This window comes from Lissotriton vulgaris, unplaced genomic scaffold, assembly GCF_964263255.1.
Source record: "Lissotriton vulgaris unplaced genomic scaffold, aLisVul1.2 SCAFFOLD_4264, whole genome shotgun sequence".
Lineage (NCBI taxonomy): Eukaryota > Metazoa > Chordata > Amphibia > Caudata > Salamandridae > Lissotriton > Lissotriton vulgaris.
Window position 1 is genome coordinate 54,156 of NW_028252596.1, and position 25,105 is coordinate 79,260.

At 46.5% G+C, this 25,105-nt stretch overlaps 1 protein-coding gene across 1 annotated transcript in view; it reads right to left on the reverse strand.

Moving 5' to 3' along the window:
* Window positions 1-224: 224 nt before the first annotated feature.
* Window positions 225-25,105, reverse strand: part of LOC147662099 (zinc transporter ZIP13-like) — a gene marked incomplete at its 5' end in the record, with an annotated part of 112,245 nt that continues 87,364 nt past the window's right edge. Inside the window, one exon of the mRNA XM_086951112.1 lies at window positions 225-4,477. Within this exon, the coding sequence (XP_086807238.1) occupies window positions 4,402-4,477 (76 nt within the window). The remainder of the gene's footprint in view (window positions 4,478-25,105) is intronic.

Sequence of the window (25,105 nt, forward strand, 5' to 3'; positions counted from 1 at the left end):
CCTACCCACCTTCGCCTCACTCAGAACCACCTAGCATTCAGAAAGCAACTTAAAACTTGGATATTTGACAAGTAATTCCCCACCCTTCTTCAAGCGCCTTGAGACCCTCTGGGTATGTAGGGCGCTATATAAATCTTTTGACTTGACTTGACATGATGTCCACCATCTTCCCACACACTGCCTCTGCTGTCCCAGACTAATCACTGCAGCCACTCACCTCACTGCAAGGGGCGGGGACACAGCCGGAGTCTGAAAGAAAGAGATCCAAGCAATTTATAAGAAACATTTTATTGGGTCTTTAGAAGACTCGGTGCAAAAGGGCAGAACATGAACAATAAACATCTCAAAGGAACACTCGTACAAAAGTGTATCTCAAAATAAAACATCTCTCCATCTTTACATCAGCAAGCATCCTACGAGGGACATTACTCCGCCACCCAGGGACGGACGCAGGGGTGGGATCCCTGTACCTGGCCTGTGCGTCACCCCGCCCATCCGGAACTGCACCCTGGTACCATATGATGGGGGTCAACAACATAAGAAGGTGGGCTCTGGCAATGCAACACTAGTCTTGTGTGCTTCAACAAAGGGAGCGCAGGAGCCAACAACGCATGACTGAGGCTGTGTGGCCAATGCAGAGAGTGCAGGAGCTAACAACGCATGACTGAGGCTGTGTGGCCAATGCAGGGAGTGCAGGAGCTAACAACGCATGACTGAGGCTGTGTGGCCAATGCAGAGAGTGCAGGAGCTAACAGCGCATGACTGAGGCTGTGTGGCCAATGCAGGGAGTGCAGGAGCTAACAACGCATGACTGAGGCTGTGTGTCCAACACAGGGCATGCAGGAGCTAACAACGCATGACTGACGCGGTGTGGCCAATGCAGGGAGTGCAGGAGCTAACAACGCATGACTGGCGCTGTGTGACAATGCAGAGAGTACAGGAGCTAACAATGCATGACTGACACTGTGTCCAATGCAGGAAGTGCAGGACGGGTAATGCAACACTGGCCCTGTAGGTGCAGGATCTAAGAAGGCACGCCTCGTCCTGTGGGTCGAACGCAGGGAGTGCAGGATCTGACAATGCAATACTGGTCCTGTAGGTGAAGGATCTAAGAATGCACGCCTCGTCCTGTGGGTCGAACGCAGGGAGTGCAGGATCTGACAATGCAACACTGGTCCTGTAGGTGAAGGAACTAAGACTGCACGCCTCGTCCTGTGGGTCCAATGCAGCAGGTGCAGGATCTGACGAGTGACAGGCCTCATCTGTCAATCACGCACAGTGCAGGATCTGACAACGCGCCACTGACATTGTATCCAAAACGAGGAGAGCAGGTTCTGACAGCACAGCTTGGGTATCCAAGCCACGGAGAAAAATGCACGCTGACAAGTGCGCCCGTGAACAACATATGAAAAAATGCATGGCTGTCCCTGGGTATCCAACACGAGCAATGCAGCTCACACAATGAAACTAGAGGCTGCGTCTCGCATTACAGTGAGAACAGAACCCATGTGCCTGGAAAGCTTGTGCAGAGTGCTGTACGGGCAGGCTGCAGTACTGCATAACAGAGCGTTCACCTCTTAATACAGCAGGAATGGCTCTCCGCAGAAATTGACAGAAAGGACTGTAGGACTGGATGGAACACGGTACATTACACTCGAACCCACCATGCACGGCGGGTTGTGCATTGTACGGGCAGAACAGGACCCGCTCCATGCACACCAGAGGCAGATCTGATCGTTACTGAGCGAAGAGGACTCCACAGGCCAGAACACACTGGGATCATTCAACTCTGCAGTACAGGAGCGACGGTGGCCAGTACGGGAAGAGTAGGACCCTGATGGTGCATTATACATAGAGCTGTATGAGCACCATCATGACAGCCTCAACCCTCCGTAACAGGATCACATGAAACTGGTGAGTACACCGGAGTCTCGACTGGTGCAGCACCTGCGTATGACCCCAGTCCATGGGTATACAACCAGTCTGGGGCGACGGTTTCTGAGCCCTGTATGTGACGGGGGTGTCAGACCTTGGGTGCAAGACAGGGGGTGGGCTGAGCCTTTGGGTGAAATGTCAGCATGTGACAGGGTGCAAGACAAATCTGGGGTGGGTTTTCTGAGCCCTTTGGGTAAAAGGCCAGCATGTGGTGGGAAATGACAATTGGATAGAGGGCGAGGAGGAGAACCCAACCCTTGAGTGAAGAGCTTGTAGAATGAGAACAGCAACTGGGCAAACCACCCTGTAGGTGTCCGAGCTGTGAGTGACTGTCCTGTGGGTGCACACCTCCTACTGTCCGTCAATAACAGTCCCTGTGAGGCACGCTAGCCCGCAGTCAGGCAAGTCCATGGCATAGGCTATTGCGCTCCAGCCCAGAAATATAATCATTCTTCTTAGGTTCAATGGTCTCATATTCATAAGTCTATAAGCAGCATTCGCCCTCTGGTCATGTACACTCATACCCAGAGAGCCGCCCGGGTTCTCTGCTCCCACACTTGTAACCAAGCTCCCAACACACGCTCGGGTCTTCGGACTCACACCTGAGGTAATAAAACAGGCGGTGCTACCAGCATAAGACGACTGGGACAAGGTACTGGGTACAAACTAGTGGACACTACATAAGGTCTGAGTGAGTGGTATAAGGTCATGTCAGTAGCATGGCTAAAGTATACATAAACCTGTGACGCACAACCGTACAGAGTCCATGGCTGGAGAGAGTGTGTGCGTGCGTGTGGTATAACCATGCACACAAGTGGGCAGTGTGCCAACCTCGTATGTGGCTGGTGTAGGCCAACACACTAGTTGCATGACTTAAGAGTGCATGGTAGCGCTTCCCACATGTGGGCACGCATGGCTGTAGTACGCAGGATAGTGCAGTATGCCAGAGGGTTCTGTGCAGGACTGAAGTACTTGCAGCAGCGGCCTGCACAGGTAAGAGTGGTGGGACTGTGGAGGAGGGGGGAAGGTGGTGGGGATGCCTTGGGGGAGTTCGGGGTAAGGGGCGATTTCGACAGACGACGAGGGAACATTTATTATTTATTCAATTTTCGCTCATGGTAGTCTGTCGAATCCCCCGCCTAACCCAGCCCCACTGCTCCTACCTGCACAGGCTGCACCGGAGTACTTGTGTGTTCAAGGTTACAGATGAATGGACAGGGCACACGGCCAGAGTCTGTATGTAGAAAGCTACACAACACTGCGCATTATAATAAACTGCATAGCAGTTGGCACAGTGCATGGTTGTAGTGTATATGTGGTAGATGCTGCACACGAGTAGGCACTGTGCATGACTGGCACGTGTTTTAAAGCTTTATATGAGCATGTGTTGTACATAGGCAAAGTATATGTGATATAACGCTGCATTCCAGTTGGATTGTGCATAGCTAGAGTGTATGTGTGCGCTATAGGCATGCACACAAGTTGACACTGTGCATGGTCGCAGTTTGGTACACAGCTGTACATATGTATGGTGGTTCACAGCCAAAGTGTACGGGATAGAATGCTGGATACTAGTTGGTACTGTGCGTGGCCGGACTTCGTGTGTGTGTGTGTATCATGACCAGAGCTTGGCATAAAGCTGAACCTTAAGTATGCATGGCACACATGGCCGAAGAGTGTCTATTATAATAAGGCAGGCCAGTGGGCACACTGTCGCTATGGCATAAGGAGAGAACCAATGGCCCCAGTGTGAGGCCTGACTGAGCGCCCTGCAGTGCTGCACAACTGTCGGTCCAGATGTCCAGAGGCGTGTGCCGTGCACAGTGTTTGCATCGCGGTGTAGACTGTAACGTCCGCCAGAGAGGCCTGCAGGAGTTCCATGTGGTGCACATTTGAATACTGAGCAGATACTCATTGTCTCGTCTAGCAAATGGCTAACAAAGCCCAGGGGTGACTCTCTGCTTTGGCGATGGTCCTTCACGTGCAAGGTGCTGCTGTTCACTACTAGCTCCTGGTTCCGTGAATGGTTCTCTCTGGCGCGGTTAAAGTGCTGCGCTGGCACATCTCCTGGTTCTGGAGTCCCAAGGCACGTCTCTCTGTTGCTGCTCATGCACTGCTGTCCTCTATGTCAGTTCCTGGCTCCGAGTGGCTTGTAAAGCTCTCTTTTGGCCGGTGAAAGTGCACAACTGTTACAGTTCCTGGTTCCGCAGGAGCACCAGAAAGCCTCAGTTCCGGCACAGGTACCGCCGGGGTAGGGAGGTCGTATCCCAGTGATCCATGCAGCTTGTGGAAGATGGTAATATTCCAGGGGGGGTTCATCAATCGGGTATAAAGCACACTTGCTCGCACGCTCTCTCTCTCTCTATATATATTATACTTTAGGTTTAAATTAGTGTTTCTTATTGCTATGTAACAGTCAGGTAGCCACTTAAGAAGTCCACAAGTAGCAGACAGGTCCCACGGAGGTCATCCCACACTGAGAGACAGCAGCACCATCACCAGCACGCCGGCGCACAGCAGGCAGACCTGCAGCAGGGAGTACCTGAGGAGGAGAAAGACAAGAGTTAGGAACCAGCTTCCTACTAGGTGACTCTACCTGCGAGAGACCTACCACGCTATGACCCGTGTAGTACACCTCCCAACCTCCTGTCACTACACAATGAGACACACTGTCTTATGACCCTACCACGTGCCTTTTCACGTGAGTGAATCCACTTAACGGCTGGAAAAGGTGGAGGATGGTGGGATCAGGGCTAGAATACCCTACGGGTTTGGACACATTCACCAGCATACACGTTTAAGGGTATCTACTAACACCTTTGCAAGCCATCACCACCCTGGAATAGGTCAATAATGTAGTTTTGACAAGGGCAGTAGTAAAACCTTTTCAGTGATAAGATGAGACCCCCCCCCACACACACACTTTCTCTTAAAATGTGCGCATAGGGAAAGGAGCTGCTCAATGAGGTAAGATTCTCCCCTTGGCGGAAAAAGAAAAATGTTTGAATAAGTGGATCTGTAAATATTTAATATTTGTTCATGCAAATGTGCACTTCACAAATGTTTGCTTGAAATATGCCTGGAAATCTGTAACTTTTGCAGCTTTCCAGGCCTCCTGCTCAAACTTTGCGAACACTGGTCCCTACACGTGGACAGAATGAGTTGCAAACAAATAATCAGAACACCTAATAAGTGTACTGTCTTTTGTCCAGCCGGACAAGAAGTTTTATTTTAGCGTTTAAGTCAATAAAACAAAAATATAAAGACACTGAAATAACAAGTGGGCACAGCCGTGACCCACAACATACAAAACAACGAAAGCAATGGCCAAAAGGGCAAGGCTACAATAAGTCTGTGTACTGTGTAGAGAAGTGTGGCTCAGTGGTTAAAGCGGCAGACCCTGATGCAGGGGGCTAGCCCGGGACCAGGGTTCAATTCCCCGCCTCGGCGGGTCTTGGGCTCAAAAATTCCACGGGCCTGATAATTCTCGCCTCGGTGCCTATTCCAATCATGGAGTCCCACTCTGCAACTCTGGGAAATAGCTTGCTTAATCTCCACAACGGCCCCCACAACGCTAAGGATGCCTGGCCTTCACCCTGGGGGTGCCCAGGAGTGGACGCCTCACAGGGAAAGCCAGGATGGGTTCCACAGCGGTATTCGTACAAGCGCCTTGAGACCCTTGTGGGTGAGTAGTGCGCTATAAAAGTATCAATTTACATTTACATTTACTTGTATTCAGTATTCACAGACGCGAATTTTCATAACCACAAATTTGCATTTTTACAATATTTCAGTATCATATTGCATAAGGGGTTTTTTACAAGTCGACGACGTTTCGATGCCTTATTTAACCGCATGCGCGCTAGCGGTTTTCCCGCTGAGCGCTGCGATTTTGAAAATCCCGCGTTACGTGACAAGGTCAACTTGTCACACGCACAGCGCAGGTAACGCCCATGACGAGCTGACCTTGTCACACGCATCGAAGGGGTTAATTATGGGCATCATCTTCAGGACCGAGAAATAATCATTGTTGTCTTATTACAAACAATATTTTCACTATGCCTTTCGGCATTACTTAAACTGGAAAAATAAATTCAAGAAAAAGGAATAAAGGAGGGAAAAAGAACAAATGAGGCATAACGTTAGGCATGTTGATTAAAAAGACTGATCTTCATAGCTATGTTTTAAAAAAACATTGTGAAGTATTTGTAAAGGTGAAGGTGCCAAGCATTTTTGATTAAAGAAGACCCATCCTCACGTTTTAAAAAAACAGCATTGTGGAGTATATGCGAAGGTGCCATTAATGAATAACCATTTATAAACAATAAACATTTGGTTGGAAACCTTGCGGGCGTCGGCTGTGTTTGCAGCGCTCCACATAGTGCCTGTTCGGTCGGGTGTGGCCTCGGGTCGATAGGTGGCTATAAATCGATTGGTGAACTTGACACGGCGAAGGTGAAACAGTAGGAACAATGATCGTCAAGACGAATATAAAAGTGGGCGCAGTGCCGGTATTAGCACAAGAGCAGTGAGACGGGGGGGGGGTGGGAGGGGTGTTGGAAGGACGGCGCAATTATATTGTGGTGCAAGCGATGAGTCAAGACATGCACGGATGGTCAGCGCGGTGTCTAAGTGGACCTATCATACCTGCGAGCATGGTGAAACCAATTTCAAAGGGATATAGGAGCGATTAATTTCACTCGTGGTGGTATCTAGGGAAACAGTAAAGAGAATTTGGGCAAGGATCCAGAGCACACTATACACAATAGATATCGATCATATGTTCAACTCTTCATTCCTTCAGGATAGATCACCCAAATGCGTTATTTTCAAAAAGTATTTTATTGTCATCAGCGTTCCCCACTTGGGAGTCACTGTGCTTATCACTTTAGCCTACACGTGTTTCATCACAGCATGTGGCTGTGAATCTTCAGGGCTATAAGAAATATAATAGAAAGCAAAATGATAAAAAGACAAGAATACGTGTGAAAGCAGAGAAAGGGGGACACCAGTGCAGTGGAAACCAACACAGGAGGGACGGGAATAGAACAAAATGGGAGGGGAATTTTTGTGACTTAAAGCACCAAAATTTAATTTAACTCGGAATTCTATTTGATAGTATCAAATTTTAGTGAGAAAGAGTAATGTGTCGTGACATACGGCGCATTTGAGGATAGCTAGATATCTCCTGATTCCTATCTGTACTTAAATGCAAGGGTGAGCAGTGAGGTGACTTATTTAAATTGTAGTTTACATTTTTTAAAATCAGATTTATCCTACCAAAAAAATAATTGTATAGATTAGATGACTGCGTCTGCACCATATTCATAATAGAATTTATGCCAATTCCTTAACGTTCAAAGTGGGAAGCGAGTATTTGAGAAACCAACACACTATACACATGTCTATGATACTTTTTAGAAAGCGACAATCTATGGCTAATTATTAATGATCATCAGGATAATTACTAAACCGACATCTATACCTTTAAATTCCATTGAGTTACTATTACGGAAACTGTATTTACACGAGTATATGACATTACTCCTTAATGCTTAAAGAAGTTATAACTGTTTATAAAGCAAGTTCACATTCAGTAAATCACAATTTTCTATATAAGTACATTTGTCATGTTAGGGCGATAGTGCAGGATGTGCCTGAATGTTTAATAATAGTCATAAGAAACGCCACAAGAAATTGTCAAACCAAAAAGACATTACACTACTCTCAATACTATTGCCTTCGTTAATACGTGGACCAAGTTATCATTTAAGACATGCGGTAACAGTAAACAAGTGTGCTGTTTCACTCTACTATGGTATTAGGAATCATGAAAAATAGCAGCAAGTCATTCCCTTCGTTGATCAAGTGACTATGTGTCTTCTCTTGCATGCGGTAATTGCAAAAAGGTGAGCCGTGTTACTCTATTGGGGTAATGGTGGCGGTGGCTAAAGTCTTACATGAGAATTTATTTGTCGGCCAAAAGGTGATATCTAGCAGAAAAGGAGAATTTTAGTGTGCAGCTGCGAAATCACACAGGGAAAATGGAGCTATTACCTGATCTAAATGATCGAGGCGCGTGGTCTGTAGAGAAAAAGAATAAAGGGCGGATTTGTTGGTATATTAATTAGACACGCTATTTCGCGTACATAAAAATGGTGGCTCAAGGTTAAGTAAACTCACCGGGGAACCGGTGATAATTCCAACCCGGTCCTTATCGGGTGGTATATTCGCGTTCAAAAGGAAAAACGGCACCAGTTGGTATGTCCGGTTGCCGTCAGCAACTGTTTACTTGATAAGTTTCAAACTTGTAAGTATTCAAACAATGGTTATCAGGCTGGAAATAAAAATAAATAAAGAGATCGTGGGCGTTAAACGGGATTCTTCCACTGTGAGAATGTTCACAAGGAGATCTCGAATACGCATGGATTAACGCGCGTCTTACCCGTGTTCAGCCCGTCTAGAAGCTTACTCCAGCTTCGGAATTGGTCTCCAAGTGCGGGAACAACATGATCAGTTGTTCCCGCCCCTTTTGAAAGCGCAGGTGGCAAAAAAGGCTAGACCGCTCAAGGTTAATGTTACAGTCAATGGCAAAAAAAGGAAGAGTTACTTCCCATAGACGCGTGTCGGAGTATCGACACAGTCTTAGCCTACAGACCTCGCGTTTAGTGATCAGCATTAGTGCAGAAGTAAAAATTATAAAGTGTAACTTCTATTTATTATAATTAATTGGGTTAAATTCTGACAGAATCAAAGGATGTAACTATATTGTTCTTGTAATTGAATAATTCGAGTCTTAAAGCCATCAGGACTCACGTTTAGTGAGTTTATATTAGTATAGAAAAAAGAATAATATGATGGCTTATATCTATGCTTAATCTAATTAATTAACTGGAAAGGTTGGTGGCCAGTATCCGTGGGTTGTTTAGAAAGATTTATTCCCGGAGTAGTTAAAATAAATGTGATTGGGAAAGTCATGTGAGGAGTATTATAAGGACATTTATAAAAATTATTCGCAGCTGCTAAAAAGAAATAGCAGTTGGGTAAATTTCATTTTATTCAAGGAAAGACCCCTCTGTGGGTCCATGTTACATGTTCTAGGATCTGATCATACTAAATCTAATTTGTCAGCAGTAATTGTAAGAAACAAACTCCCTTAAAAAACTGGGAGGAAAAGAACATAGGATCCTCAAATCTATAGTATTCAATCCATTTAGTAACAAAAATCTGCGTAATCTGTGGAGTCATTCCCTTAACAACAATCTACGATTATAATCCAGACTAACAATTACATAAATTTTGCAAGTAAACAAGTGTTTTTGTATTTTCTTCAAAGGCATTCTCACGTTCGGTACTAGACTGAAGAAGTTCTTTGTTCCATGTAGATTCAGTTGTACAAATGCCACAATGATACTGATATTCGAGAAGAAATGTCTCACAGGGGATCAGCTTAGTTGTCTGACCCTAAGAAAAAATGTAGTTCATCATCCGTATTCTGACCCGTTCTAGTCGTGTCTAGACGCATGATCCATAGTGCCTCTTGTCTTCTAAGGCGTAGTTCCCTGTTGCCTCCTCTTACTCCAGCTTGTACAACGTCAATGCCATAGAAGGTAAAAGATTTGATATTTCCTTGTGCAGGGCATGAGGCCATATGTATGGCCATGGGGTATCTTGGGTCCTTAGTTGCATATGCTCTGGCATGTTCTCTTATGCGTTCTCTGAGTGCCCTGATCGTACTTCCCACATATCTGCTTTTACATGCACATTCAATAATGTACACCGTGAATTTCGTGTCACAATTAATGTTTGTTTTGATTGGATATGGTTTAGATCTATGGTCCAAAAATGTTTTGATACCATGTTTTGCCCATCTACACATTGAGCACATTCCGCATTTGAAGAAACCCTTTGATTTCTGGGTCAGCCAGTCACACGTTCTTGTGTCTTTGGGCACTGTTGGACTTAGTCTGTTCTTTAGATTTCTTCCCCTGCGAAAAGTTATTTGAGGATGACTCCCTATTGCAGTTGCCAAGGTTCTGTCTGCACTAAGGATCCCCCAATGTTTGTGAAAACTCTTACGTACCACAGGACTTAATTCGTTAAAGTCTGTGATAAGTCTCACTGGTTGTTGGTTTTTCCCAGTTATAGGATTTTTTGGTGTTAAGGTTGACTCCCTGCTGATTTTTTTAATTTTTTTGTCCGCTTTAGAAATAATCTGAGGTTTATAACCTCTTTTTGAGAACCTGGACTGCATGTCTTGTATACATGTTTCAAACTCTTGTTCCTCGCTACAGTTCCTTCTTGCTCTCATAAATTCACCGTAGGGGATACCATTTATCTGATGGATAGGATGACAACTGTTGCTATGAAGAATTGCATTGCATGCTGTTGTTTTGCGGAATAACCTGCTGTGCAGAGCCCCATCTTTTACATATAGCTCCAGGTCCAAAAAAGCAACCTTGGAACTGCTGATGTGCGTGGTGAATCGCATATTCATATCATTGTCATTTAGATAAGCACAGAAATCCATACGTGTAGTCTCAGTTCCTGACCATATTAGGAGGCAGTCGTCAATGTAACGGCCCCAGTAAAGTATGCAGTCGATCCATTTAGTTCCCCTGATGCTCCAAATCATGTCAGTCTCAAGGGCGCCCATGTAAATGTTAGCAAACATCACATGGCAACCTGGATTGATACTGGCGACCCTTGATGTGGTATCGCTCTACACCTCCATAGAACCGAACCTGGGACTAGCAGCCGCAACCAGAGCATTGAATACCAGACCCATCACTTTGCTCGAACACACCAAAATGCTGGTAACAATGATGGATATCATTTTGAACCAAATTTTTTTTGTATTTGACAAAAAATGGTATAAACAAATAAGGGGAGTAGCCATGGGGTCTAGATTTTCCCCGTCTTTTGCTAACATTTACATGGGCGCCCTTGAGACTGACATGATTTGGAGCATCAGGGGAACTAAATGGATCGACTGCATACTTTACTGGGGCCGTTACATTGACGACTGCCTCCTAATATGGTCAGGAACTGAGACTACACTTATGGATTTCTGTGCTTATCTAAATGACAATGATATGAATATGCGATTCACCACGCACATCAGCAGTTCCAAGGTTGCTTTTTTGGACCTGGAACTATATGTAAAAGATGGGGCTCTGCACAGCAGGTTATTCCGCAAAACAACAGCATGCAATGCAATTCTTCATAGCAACAGTTGTCATCCTATCCATCAGATAAATGGTATCCCCTACGGTGAATTTATGAGAGCAAGAAGGAACTGTAGCGAGGAACAAGAGTTTGAAACATGTATACAAGACATGCAGTCCAGGTTCTCAAAAAGAGGTTATAAACCTCAGATTATTTCTAAAGCGGACAAAAAAATTAAAAAAATCAGCAGGGAGTCAACCTTAACACCAAAAAATCCTATAACTGGGAAAAACCAACAACCAGTGAGACTTATCACAGACTTTAACGAATTAAGTCCTGTGGTACGTAAGAGTTTTCACAAACATTGGGGGATCCTTAGTGCAGACAGAACCTTGGCAACTGCAATAGGGAGTCATCCTCAAATAACTTTTCGCAGGGGAAGAAATCTAAAGAACAGACTAAGTCCAACAGTGCCCAAAGACACAAGAACGTGTGACTGGCTGACCCAGAAATCAAAGGGTTTCTTCAAATGCGGAATGTGCTCAATGTGTAGATGGGCAAAACATGGTATCAAAACATTTTTGGACCATAGATCTAAACCATATCCAATCAAAACAAACATTAATTGTGACACGAAATTCACGGTGTACATTATTGAATGTGCATGTAAAAGCAGATATGTGGGAAGTACGATCAGGGCACTCAGAGAACGCATAAGAGAACATGCCAGAGCATACGCAACTAAGGACCCAAGATACCCCATGGCCATACATATGGCCTCATGCCCTGCACAAGGAAATATCAAATCTTTTACCTTCTATGGCATTGACGTTGTACAAGCTGGAGTAAGAGGAGGCAACAGGGAACTACGCCTTAGAAGACAAGAGGCACTATGGATCATGCGTCTAGACACGACTAGAACGGGTCAGAATACGGATGATGAACTACATTTTTTCTTAGGGTCAGACAACTAAGCTGATCCCCTGTGAGACATTTCTTCTCGAATATCAGTATCATTGTGGCATTTGTACAACTGAATCTACATGGAACAAAGAACTTCTTCAGTCTAGTACCGAACGTGAGAATGCCTTTGAAGAAAATACAAAAACACTTGTTTACTTGCAAAATTTATGTAATTGTTAGTCTGGATTATAATCGTAGATTGTTGTTAAGGGAATGACTCCACAGATTACGCAGATTTTTGTTACTAAATGGATTGAATACTATAGATTTGAGGATCCTATGTTCTTTTCCTCCCAGTTTTTTAAGGGAGTTTGTTTCTTACAATTACTGCCGACAAATTAGATTTAGTATGATCAGATCCTAGAACATGTAACATGGACCCACAGAGGGGTCTTTCCTTGAATAAAATGAAATTTACCCAACTGCTATTTCTTTTTAGCAGCTGCGAATAATTTTTATAAATGTCCTTATAATACTCCTCACATGACTTTCCCAATCACATTTATTTTAACTACTCCGGGAATAAATCTTTCTAAACAACCCACGGATACTGGCCACCAACCTTTCCAGTTAATTAATTAGATTAAGCATAGATATAAGCCATCATATTATTCTTTTTTCTATACTAATATAAACTCACTAAACGTGAGTCCTGATGGCTTTAAGACTCGAATTATTCAATTACAAGAACAATATAGTTACATCCTTTGATTCTGTCAGAATTTAACCCAATTAATTATAATAAATAGAAGTTACACTTTATAATTTTTACTTCTGCACTAATGCTGATCACTAAACGCGAGGTCTGTAGGCTAAGACTGTGTCGATACTCCGACACGCGTCTATGGGAAGTAACTCTTCCTTTTTTTGCCATTGACTGTAACATTAACCTTGAGCGGTCTAGCCTTTTTTGCCACCTGCGCTTTCAAAAGGGGCGGGAACAACTGATCATGTTGTTCCCGCACTTGGAGACCAATTCCGAAGCTGGAGTAAGCTTCTAGACGGGCTGAACACGGGTAAGACGCGCGTTAATCCATGCGCATTCGAGATCTCCTTGTGAACATTCTCACAGTGGAAGAATCCCGTTTAACGCCCACGATCTCTTTATTTATTTTTATTTCCAGCCTGATAACCATTGTTTGAATACTTACAAGTTTGAAACTTATCAAGTAAACAGTTGCTGACGGCAACTGGACATACCAACTGATGCCGTTTTTCCTTTTGAACGCGAATATACCACCCGATAAGGACCGGGTTGGAATTATCACCGGTTCCCCAGTGAGTTTACTTAACCTTGAGCCACCATTTTTATGTACGCGAAATAGCGTGTCTAATTAATATACCAACAAATCCGCCCTTTATTCTTTTTCTCTACAGACCACGCGCCTCGATCATTTAGATCAGGTAATAGCTCCATTTTCCCTGTGTGATTTCGCAGCTGCACACTAAAATTCTCCTTTTCTGCTAGATATCACCTTTTGGCCGACAAATAAATTCTCATGTAAGACTTTAGCCACCGCCACCATTACCCCAATAGAGTGACACGGCTCACCTTTTTGCAATTACCGCATGCAAGAGAAGACACATAGTCACTTGATCAACGAAGGGAATGACTTGCTGCTATTTTTCATGATTCCTAATACCATAGTAGAGTGAAACAGCACACTTGTTTACTGTTACCGCATGTCTTAAATGATAACTTGGTCCACGTATTAACGAAGGCAATAGTATTGAGAGTAGTGTAATGTCTTTGGTTTGACAATTTCTTGTGGCGTTTCTTATGACTATTATTAAACATTCAGGCACATCCTGCACTATCGCCCTAACATGACAAATGTACTTATATAGAAAATTGTGATTTACTGAATGTGAACTTGCTTTATAAACAGTTATAACTTCTTTAAGCATTAAGGAGTAATGTCATATACTCGTGTAAATACAGTTTCCGTAATAGTAACTCAATGGAATTTAAAGGTATAGATGTCGGTTTAGTAATTATCCTGATGATCATTAATAATTAGCCATAGATTGTCGCTTTCTAAAAAGTATCATAGACATGTGTATAGTGTGTTGGTTTCTCAAATACTCGCTTCCCACTTTGAACGTTAAGGAATTGGCATAAATTCTATTATGAATATGGTGCAGACGCAGTCATCTAATCTATACAATTATTTTTTTGGTAGGATAAATCTGATTTTAAAAAATGTAAACTACAATTTAAATAAGTCACCTCACTGCTCACCCTTGCATTTAAGTACAGATAGGAATCAGGAGATATCTAGCTATCCTCAAATGCGCCGTATGTCACGACACATTACTCTTTCTCACTAAAATTTGATACTATCAAATAGAATTCCGAGTTAAATTAAATTTTGGTGCTTTAAGTCACAAAAATTCCCCTCCCATTTTGTTCTATTCCCGTCCCTCCTGTGTTGGTTTCCACTGCACTGGTGTCCCCCTTTCTCTGCTTTCACACGTATTCTTGTCTTTTTATCATTTTGCTTTCTATTATATTTCTTATAGCCCTGAAGATTCACAGCCACATGCTGTGATGAAACACGTGTAGGCTAAAGTGATAAGCACAGTGACTCCCAAGTGGGGAACGCTGATGACAATAAAATACTTTTTGAAAATAACGCATTTGGGTGATCTATCCTGAAGGAATGAAGAGTTGAACATATGATCGATATCTATTGTGTATAGTGTGCTCTGGATCCTTGCCCAAATTCTCTTTACTGTTTCCCTAGATACCACCACGAGTGAAATTAATCGCTCCTATATCCCTTTGAAATTGGTTTCACCATGCTCGCAGGTATGATAGGTCCACTTAGACACCGCGCTGACCATCCGTGCATGTCTTGACTCATCGCTTGCACCACAATATAATTGCGCCGTCCTTCCAACACCCCTCCCACCCCCCCCCGTCTCACTGCTCTTGTGCTAATACCGGCACTGCGCCCACTTTTATATTCGTCTTGACGATCATTGTTCCTACTGTTTCACCTTCGCCGTGTCAAGTTCACCAATCGATTTATAGCCACCTATCGACCCGAGGCCACACCCGACCGAACAGGCACTATGTGGAGCGCTGCAAACACAGCCGACGCCCGCAAGGTTTCCAACCAAATGTTTATTGTTTATAAATGGTTATTCATTAATGGCACCTTCGCATATACTCCACAATGCTGTTTTTTTAAAACGTGAGGATGGGTCTTCTTTAATCGAAAATACTTGGCACCTTCACCTTTACAAATACTTCACAATGTTTTTTTAAAACATAGCTATGAAGATCAGTCTTTTTAATCAACATGCCTAACGTTATGCCTCATTTGTTCTTTTTCCCTCCTTTATTCCTTTTTCTTGAATTTATTTTTCCAGTTTAAGTAATGCCGAAAGGCATAGTGAAAATATTGTTTGTAATAAGACAACAATGATTATTTCTCGGTCCTGAAGATGATGCCCATAATTAACCCCTTCGATGCGTGTGACAAGGTCAGCTCGTCATGGGCGTTACCTGCGCTGTGCGTGTGACAAGTTGACCTTGTCACGTAACGCGGGATTTTCAAAATCGCAGCGCTCAGCGGGAAAACCGCTAGCGCGCATGCGGTTAAATAAGGCATCGAAACGTCGTCGACTTGTAAAAAACCCCTTATGCAATATGATACTGAAATATTGTAAAAATGCAAATTTGTGGTTATGAAAATTCGCGTCTGTGAATACTGAATACAAGTAAATGTAAATGTAAATTGATACTTTTATAGCGCACTACTCACCCACAAGGGTCTCAAGGCGCTTGTACGAATACCGCTGTGGAACCCATCCTGGCTTTCCCTGTGAGGCGTCCACTCCTGGGCACCCCCAGGGTGAAGGCCAGGCATCCTTAGCGTTGTGGGGGCCGTTGTGGAGATTAAGCAAGCTATTTCCCAGAGTTGCAGAGTGGGACTCCATGATTGGAATAGGCACCGAGGCGAGAATTATCAGGCCCGTGGAATTTTTGAGCCCAAGACCCGCCGAGGCGGGGAATTGAACCCTGGTCCCGGGCTAGCCCCCTGCATCAGGGTCTGCCGCTTTAACCACTGAGCCACACTTCTCTACACAGTACACAGACTTATTGTAGCCTTGCCCTTTTGGCCATTGCTTTCGTTGTTTTGTTTTGTATGTTGTGGGTCACGGCTGTGCCCACTTGTTATTTCAGTGTCTTTATATTTTTGTTTTATTGACTTAAACGCTAAAATAAAACTTCTTGTCCGGCTGGACTAAAGACAGTACACTTATTAGGTGTTCTGATTATTTGTTTGCAACTCATTCTGTCCACATGTAGGGACCAGTGTTTTATAGAATATGAAACTGCCCAAGGTCCCTGCGACATACCTTTAGGGTTCCTTTGTTTTTTGTAAAACAAACTTTGAGAACATCAGATCATCCCTTGAATATGAAAATTAAGGCCAATGCCAAATTGAAATCCATTAAAAGATTTTAGAAAGCTTCGCGAGGGCGTGTGAATTGTCAATCTTTGAAGTGAATCGACCCTAAACGAGTCCCTGCTTTATTACATGGAGCAATAGCTCTCTCAGAAAAGTTTATAAAAGGCCTGGATACATTTACCCAGATCTAGTCCTGCCAAGCTTCAGCAACACTCTTTCTACTTCAGAATGGACACAGGAGGACCGCAAAGCAATGTTTTTGTCACTAAAGGAGAGAGACCAAGATAAAAATCAATGAGTCTTCCAACATTTCTCAACACTCGTGGTCTAAACTGAACCCTCTTACGTGGGTCACCTGCTTAGAGCTTACTGCGCCTGAGCCCTGGTAGCATCGACAACTATGTCGATTAGTTTCATAAACGGATCACCAGTGCTCGATATGCAACATTTCTTGTGAAGTCCTTTATTCCCCTTCTTGTGACGTCCTTTATTCCTCTTCCTGTGACGTTCTTTGTTTCCCAGCGCTCTACTCCATCGCTCCTTGGGATACAACAGGACCTGACTCTGGCCAAGAGGAAATCTAAAAAAAACTGGAGCGCTCCTGGGAGCTCATACAATTCTGCAGATAAATACACTATAAGAATCTAACAGTCACAAAATCCTTTCAAGCAAAGCCTGGACTAAATATGATCAAGAACGGATTCTTGCTCCCAAAAAATCCCACTAAACAAATGTTTGTAGGGTACAATTCTTTGGCCCACCCTGAAGCGATGACTTACTCGACTGGCCCTACACGAATCCTTTGTTCTGACTTAACTGACTTCTTCTAAGAGAAGATCGTACATCTTTTGTCCTCCTTGTCCTCTGTTCCTGATGCTCTATCGATTCTTGACACATTGGCATCTTCCTTGCACCTTGAAGCCAAGTTACTCTCTTGGTCTGCATATTTTGCGGTAACTGTGGCTTTTTTTCAAAGTTTTATTCAAGTTCTTACGCCCCTCTTCTCCATCCAGGCTCTGTATGAATTCTAAGGGCCATGGCCCAGGGGTGTCACCTGTCCTAACTTCAATCTGTTACACCTCATATCAACCAGCCAGGTGCCAGTCTTCTGCAAAACAGCTTTGGTTATTCGACTTCAAGAAATCTCCCTTAAACCCTGCGATTCTGGCAGATTATCATCCAATATCCCTTCTGCCGGCGACGGCCAAAATCATGGCGAGCTATGTTGATGCCCAGCGCTCAAGTTATACTGAAAAGAAAGCTGCTCTTGACATCCACCGGTCTGGATTCCATTCTACCTCCGCACTGGGACCCTGTTAACAGCCACCAGTAATGACACCCGCAGGATTTGGGATTCTGGGGGCTCTGTGGCCCTTCTTCTACTCGATCTCTCAGTGGCTTCTGGCATAGTCCTGCAGTAGACCCTCTCAGACAGGCTCAGGGCAGTTGGATTGCTAGACAATGTACTTGGTTGGTTCAAACCTTATTTTAGTTTGATGTTACAGGCTGTCCATCTGCTTCCATACCAGTCGTCCAATCAACGGCTCAGTTAAGGGGTTCCTCCTTGAGCCCCACTCTCTTTAATTTGCATGCAGCATCTTTGGCTAATGTTACTGCCTCTTTTGGGTTTCAATTTTGCTCCTAAGCCGACAGCACTTGATTATTCTGTGCCTGGAAAGGGGACAGTGTCCCACCCAAAGTCTGTTTACACAGTGTTTGAAATCTGTAGGATGGATGCCAAACCTTTGAGCCTGAATGCGGACAAGTCTGAGGTCGTAGTGTGCGTTAACCCTTCCATCTGGTCTTATTGGAGCCTCAATGTCTTGCACGTGTCTATTGACGGGCTCTAGTGCTTTAAATCTGGGTTTAACTTAAATGCCAAACTGTCATTTGAGACTAATATTGCAAATGCTACTTACCAGTATGCATCTGTTCTTGGCATGTAGGGCTGCTGACATTCATATCTGTGCATAGTCCGCCACCTAGTGTTGGGTCCGGATGATTGCACATTGTTGTCCTGGAAGAGTCTTCGAAGTATCACGAGATAGGTGGCTCCTCCCCTGGACTACAGTGCGCATGGGCATCGCCTCCATCCCCAGATTGTTTTTAGCCATTGGCAGAGATGGAGTGAAGAAAGTGAGTGATGACCATGCTATGAGCATATGTGTATATGAATGAATACTGCAGCTGCTACAGGCGCCGGGGAGGAGGGTGGGCGATATGAATGTCAGCAGCCCTACATGCCAAGAACAGATGCATACTGGTAAGTAGCATTTGCAGTTCGAGGCATGTGGGCTGCTGAATTCATATCTGTGCATAGAATACATAGCAGTCCCTCCATTAACGGCGGCCGCCCGTGCCAGCTGCAGCAGTCTGAAAAAGCGTTTTTAGAACAGCCTGACCAACAGCTGCCTGCTGTTTGGAATGCACGTCTACACAGTAGTGCTTAGTGAAAGTATGTGTGGTAGACCATGTGGCTGCTCTACAGATGTCTTCTAAGGGAATGTTACCTAGGAAAGCCATAGAGGCCCCCAACTTCCTAGTGGAGTGGGCCCTCGGTGGGATAGTGAGAGTGCGCTTAGCTTTAGCGTAACAAATCTGAATGCACTTTACTATCCATCTAGCAATCCCCGCTTTGGAGATTGCGTTTCCCTTGTGTTGTGTGGCAAAAGCAACAAAAAGTTGTTTGGTTTTGCGGAAATCTTTTGTCCTGTCCACATAGTACATCAAGGCCCTTTTCACATCAAGAGTGTGGAGCATACGCTCCGCCAGCGTCTCTGGGTTTTGGAAAAACACCGGCAATTCAATTGTTTGGTTTATGTGGAACTGTGAGACCACTTTGGGTAAGAATTTAGGGTTAGTGCGGAGCACCACCCTGTTAGCATGTACCTGGAAGAAAGGTTCTTGGATGGTGAGCGCCTGCAGCTCGCTAACCCTCCGTAGCGATGTAATTGCTACTAAGAACGCAACCTTCCAAGTCAAAAACTGGAGCTCACAAGAGTGCAGTGGCTCAAAGGGAGGACCCATCAGCCTTGTAAGAACCACATTGAGGTTCCATTCTGGAGCTGGTGGAGTCCTTGGTGGAATGACCCTTTTGAGTCCTTCCAGAAAAGCCTTGATAGCAGGGACCTTAAAGAGTGACAGGTGCTGCCTATTCTGGAGGTATGCTGCCATAGCAGACAGGTGAATGCGGATGGAAGAGTACGCTAGATTACATCGATACAGATGAAAGAGGTAACATATGATGTTTTGAATGGAAGCATCTAGCGGGTCAATGCTGTGGTTTACACAGTAGATGACAAACCTCTTCCATTTAGCCGCATAACAAGCTCTAGTAGTGGGCTTCCTTGCCTCCCGAATGATGTCCATGCAATCGGGAGGAAGATTGAGGTATCCAAACTCTAGGACTTCAGGAGCCAGATCGCCAGGTTGAGCTGTTGCGGATCTGGGTGCTGAATGTCGCCATGGCTCTGCGTCAGAAGGCTGGGTGTGAGATGAAGCCTTTGATGCGGTACCACGGAAAGTTCCAGAAACGTGGTGTACCATGGTTGGCGAGCCCACGTTGGAGCAACCAGGATGAGCGTCATCGAGTGTTGCCTGAGCTTGCGTGCCACCAGCGGTATCAGAGGTGCTGGGGGAAAAGCGTACGCAAATCTGCCTGACCAGTTCATCCACATCGCATTGCCCTGTGATTGGGGGTGTGGGAACCTGGCGGCGAAGCTTTGGCATTTTGCGTTCTCCTTTGTGGCGAATAGGTCTATCTCTGGATGACCCCACATTTGGAAGTACGGTTGGAGTACTGATGGATGTATCTCCCACTCGTGCATCTGATGGCTGTGCCTGCTGAGCAGATCTGCCATTTGATTGTCCTTGCCCGGGAGATGCTCTGCCATGAGGAAGATGTTCCTCTGAATGGCCCACTTCCACATGCTCTGAGCCAGGTGAGACAGCTGTGGAGAGTGTGTACCTCCCTGCTTCTGGATGTAGTACATGGCCGTCATGTTGTCCGTCCGGATCAACACGACCTTGTTGCACAGATGTACTTTGAACGCCTTTAGGGCCATGAAGATTGCCATCAGTTCTAACACATTGATGTGCATCTTCCTTTGCTGAAGTGTCCACAGTCCCTGCACAGTGTAGTGGAGTACATGCGCTCCCCATCCCTGGAGAGAGGCGTCCGTCGTCAGGATGATCTGTGGGACAGGCTCCTGGAATGGTCGGCCCTTGCAAAGGTTTTGTGGATTCCACCAATGCAGAGAGTTGTATGCCCGACCGCTCACCAACACTAGGTCTGTCAGTTGCCCATGAGCCTGAGTCCACTGACGTGCAAGGCACTCCTGAAGCGGACGCATATGTAGTCTCGCGTGCGGGACAATGGAGATGCAGGAGGCCATCATGCCTATCAACTGCATGAACACCCTCGCTGGAAGCGAGTGTTGGGGTCTGAATCGTTGGATCAGCGCCTGGATACTGGCGATTCTCACTGAATTTGGCTGCGCAGTGGCTGCCAGAGTGTTGATAGTCGCGCCCAGATACTGTCGCACGTGGGCGGGCTGGAGATGGGACTTTGGGTAGTTCAGAGAGAATCCCAGATCGTGCAGGAGGTGAATGGTGCGTGACACGTGGTCTACGCACTGCTGTTCCGTCTTTGCCTGAATAAGCCAATCGTCCAGGTATGGAAAGACATGGACGTGCTGGCGACGGAGATGCGCCGCCACCGTCGCTAGGCATTTTGTAAACACTCTCGGTGCCGTGGTGACCCCGAACGGCAGGACCCTGAACTGGTAGTGCTGGTCTAAAATCTTGAATCTGAGATACCTTCTGTGGGAAGGATGCAGGGGAATATGAAAATAGGCATCCTTCAGATCCAGCGTTGCTAGGAAGTCCCCCTGTTGAAGCAGGGGAAGCACCTGCTGCAATGTGAGCATATGGAAGTGCTCCGAGTTGATGTACCAGTTCAGGGGCCTGAGGTCCAGGATCGGCCTGAGTGATCCGTCCTTTTTGGGGATTAGGAAATACAGGGAGTAAACCCCCGTTCCCCGTTCTTGCAATGGAACGAGCTCTATTGCCCCTTTTTGCAGCATGACCAGAACTTCTTGCTGCAACAAGGTCAAGTGCTCGTCGGACATAGCACGGGTTCTTGGCGGTATGTCCGGTGGAATGGACGTAAGTTCTAGACAGTACCCGTACTGGATAAGAGACCTCACCCACCTGTCCGTGGTGATGGATCTCCACGCCGGCAGGAACTGTTGGAGTCTCCCCCCGACAGGTGTCGTGTGATCGGGGGGAAGTGACAAGACGTCACTGCTTGTTGGTGGTGGTGGACCTGGATGCATTGTTTCCACGTCCCCTGCCTTTGATATTGTTGCCTCTGTAGCCACCCCTGCCCTTGTTGTTGTTATACGAGGACTGGGAGCTACCCTTGTAGTATTGTGTGGATTGGGATGCCTGGCCCCTTGAGGTGCCTCTTGAGTTGGAGCGGCGAAAAGAACCACCCCGAAACTGCTGGCTTTGTAAAGCTCCCATAGATTTGGCAGTCTCAGTATCTTTTTTCATTTTTTCTAGGGAGGCATCCACCTCTGGGCCGAACAGATGGTCAGGATTCACTGTCTGCCCCAATATTGTGGTCTGTATGTCGGGTTTGAACCCTGAAATTCGAAGCCAGGCATGACGTCTAAGTAAAACACTTGTGTTGATGGCCCTGGAGGCAGTGTCTGCCACATCTAGGGCACATTTGATGGACGCATTCGTAATGAGTTTACCCTCCTGAATGAGCATCTCCCCCGCCTCTTTATACTGGTCAGGCAAGTGTTGAAGGATGGCCTCTAATGTGTCATAATGGGCCCTATCATAACGTGCGAGCAGGGCTTGAGTGTTAGAGATCCTCCAGATGTTTGCTGCCTGTGCAGCAATGCGCTTGCCTGATGCCTCAAAGATTTTGGACTCTTTGTCAGGGGGAGGAGCGTCACCAGTCGTTTGCGAATTTGCCCTTTTTCGAGCGTTGGAAACCACCAGGGAGTCCAATGGCAAGTGTCCCTTAATATAAGTGGGATCCGTGGGCGCCGCTTTATACTTCCTGTCGATGCGAGGATTGACCACCCGCGCCCGGGTGGGCTCCTTGAACACCTCCTGTGCATGCTTCAGCACTCCTTTAAGCATTGGAAGCGTCTTGACTTGCTTTTCGGCGACTGAGAAGGTGTCGACCAAAAAGTCCGCATCCACTGGATCCGAGTGGAGCTCGACGTCATGGTTCGCCGCAGCTCTCTCTATCAATGCATTGAATGCCGCCGAGTCCTCCGTCGGGGACGTCTTTGCGGCGAAAAGTTGAGTGTCCTGCCCCGACTGCGGGTCGTTTGCGTCGTCTCCTGCTGTCCAGGGCACCTGCTCCTCGTCCGGATCCGAGTACGCAGGATAGGTGTACTCGGCCTCTTCCTCGTCGACGTCAGGCACGGGGGAATGGGCCGGCGAGTGTTCCAGGGCTTGTGGAGACAGTGGTTCCATCAGAGCCGAAGAGTCCGCAGAGTTCTTTTTGCTCTTGAGTGGAATCTTAAAAGGTTCCAAGGTCGGCTCCGATGTAATCTTCCTTTTGAGGAGCGACAATTTTCCTGTGTTGGCGTCGATGTGCACCTCACGACGTTCTTCCACCGCGAGCGGCTGGAGCCGAAGCTTTGACACCACCAAGGCAGCCTTCGGCGACAAGATGTCCTGAGAGTGTCCGCTCTGCTTAGGCGCGAAGGCCTTCGGCGCCGACTTGGGAGGAAGGGTAAAGCGAATGGGCGTTTGCCCCTTGGCAGGCTTCGTCGTGGGCCTAGGCCCCACAGGGTCCTGGCTGGGAACCACAGACTGCTGGATCCGCCGTAAGGATTCTCCCACCTTCTTGGTAAGGGACGCCGAGGGCTGAAACGACTCGAGCGACTCTTCGTCTTCGAGAGCGTGTTCGACGGTAAGCCTCTTCTTCGGCGCCGACGCCCCATGGCCTGGCGCACTGTCGGCGTGACGCTTTTTAGAAGCCGTCTTCAGGTCCGCGACCCCTTTCGGTGCCGACGCCGCCGCGTCGGATGCCTTCACCTTCGGCGCCGACCCAGATGGCTTTGGGTCGGCCACTTTGGCGCGGTTCTTCTGGTCAGCCATTTTGGCGTGGCTCTTCAAGTCGGCCATTTTGGGTTTCGTGGAAGTTGACGCCTCCAGAACCTTTTTCACCAGCGCCACTTTTGGTTTCGGTTTCGCATCCGAGGGTGCGAGACCAGTTGGCTTCACTTTCGGTTTCTTGTTAGAAATGTCCGTGACCGGGCCCGGAGGCGGGGACGTAGGACTGGTCGTTAGATCTTGGGTAAGGCCCGAAGGCGATCCCTCGACCTGGGCCGTATAACGGGGAGTAACCCCGGAGTCTTGTTGGGGATGCTCTTCGTCCGAGGTATCACCCATTGCGGGACAAGCCCGGTCGTCGTCCCCTACCTCGTCGGAGACTTCGTCATAGGCCTCATCACCCGCGTCGCCGGTCTCTTCTTCGGACGCGGGGCCAGAGTCCGATTCTTGTACGTCGTCTTCTCCCTCAACCGATTCCTGGAAGATGTCATCAGGTGGGGGTGCCGAAGCCGACAATTGAGCCTGGAGCCGATTAGCCCGGCGAATCTTCAAAGTTTTCTTGCTCCTAAATTTGGAACACGCCATGCAAGTGTCCTCACGGTGATCCGGTGACAAGCATGTATTGCACACGGGGTGCACGTCAAGGTGAGAATACTTTGAGTGACACAGCGGACACTTCTTGAATGGCGTCCGCTCCATAGCAAGTGTGTAGTGTAGGCCCGTCCGCGTCGAAGCACGTGGAAGGGCAGTAGGAGATCGGAGCTGAGAGTCAGTAAGAAACCCGAACGCAACAATACCGACGCCCAGCCTAAAGACCTTTTGGTCTCGAGTGAAAGTAGAACAAACTATCGGTCCCGATAGAGGGAACCGAAACACATCCGAACCCGATGGCGGAAAAAAACAATCTGGGGATGGAGGCGATGCCCATGCGCACTGTAGTCCAGGGGAGGAGCCACCTATCTCGTGATACTTCGAAGACTCTTCCAGGACAACAATGTGCAATCATCCGGACCCAACACTAGGTGGCGGACTATGCACAGATATGAATTCAGCAGCCCACATGCCTCGAACCAATAAATTAACAGCACCTGTTTCAGCAGGATAATGCTTATTGGGAAAATTGGACCCTTTGTGACCAGGTCCGCCAAGCAAGCCCCAGTCAAAGGGCTCATTCCTGGCAGACTCGACTACTGTAACTCGCTGAATGTCGGGCTCTCATCGCGTCCAAAGCACAGACAAACTTATTCCGAACGTGGCTGCCAGACTGATTTTAAGGCTTCCTAAATATTCTAGTTTTTTCTCCCATCTCATTAATCGTCATTAGCTTATGGTTCATAAAGGCTCTTTTTAAATCTTTGAACTTTTGCCACAAAGCCGTTCATGGCATGAGGCTTCCCTGGCTACCTGTTACTATCCCACCAGACTGTTGCTTAATGCGCTGCTTTTCTCATTAGTATACCCAGGCTGCAAAGAACGCGTGCCAGTGGCCACGCTCTATCTTTACGGCACAGGCTTCGAACAGCTCTCCT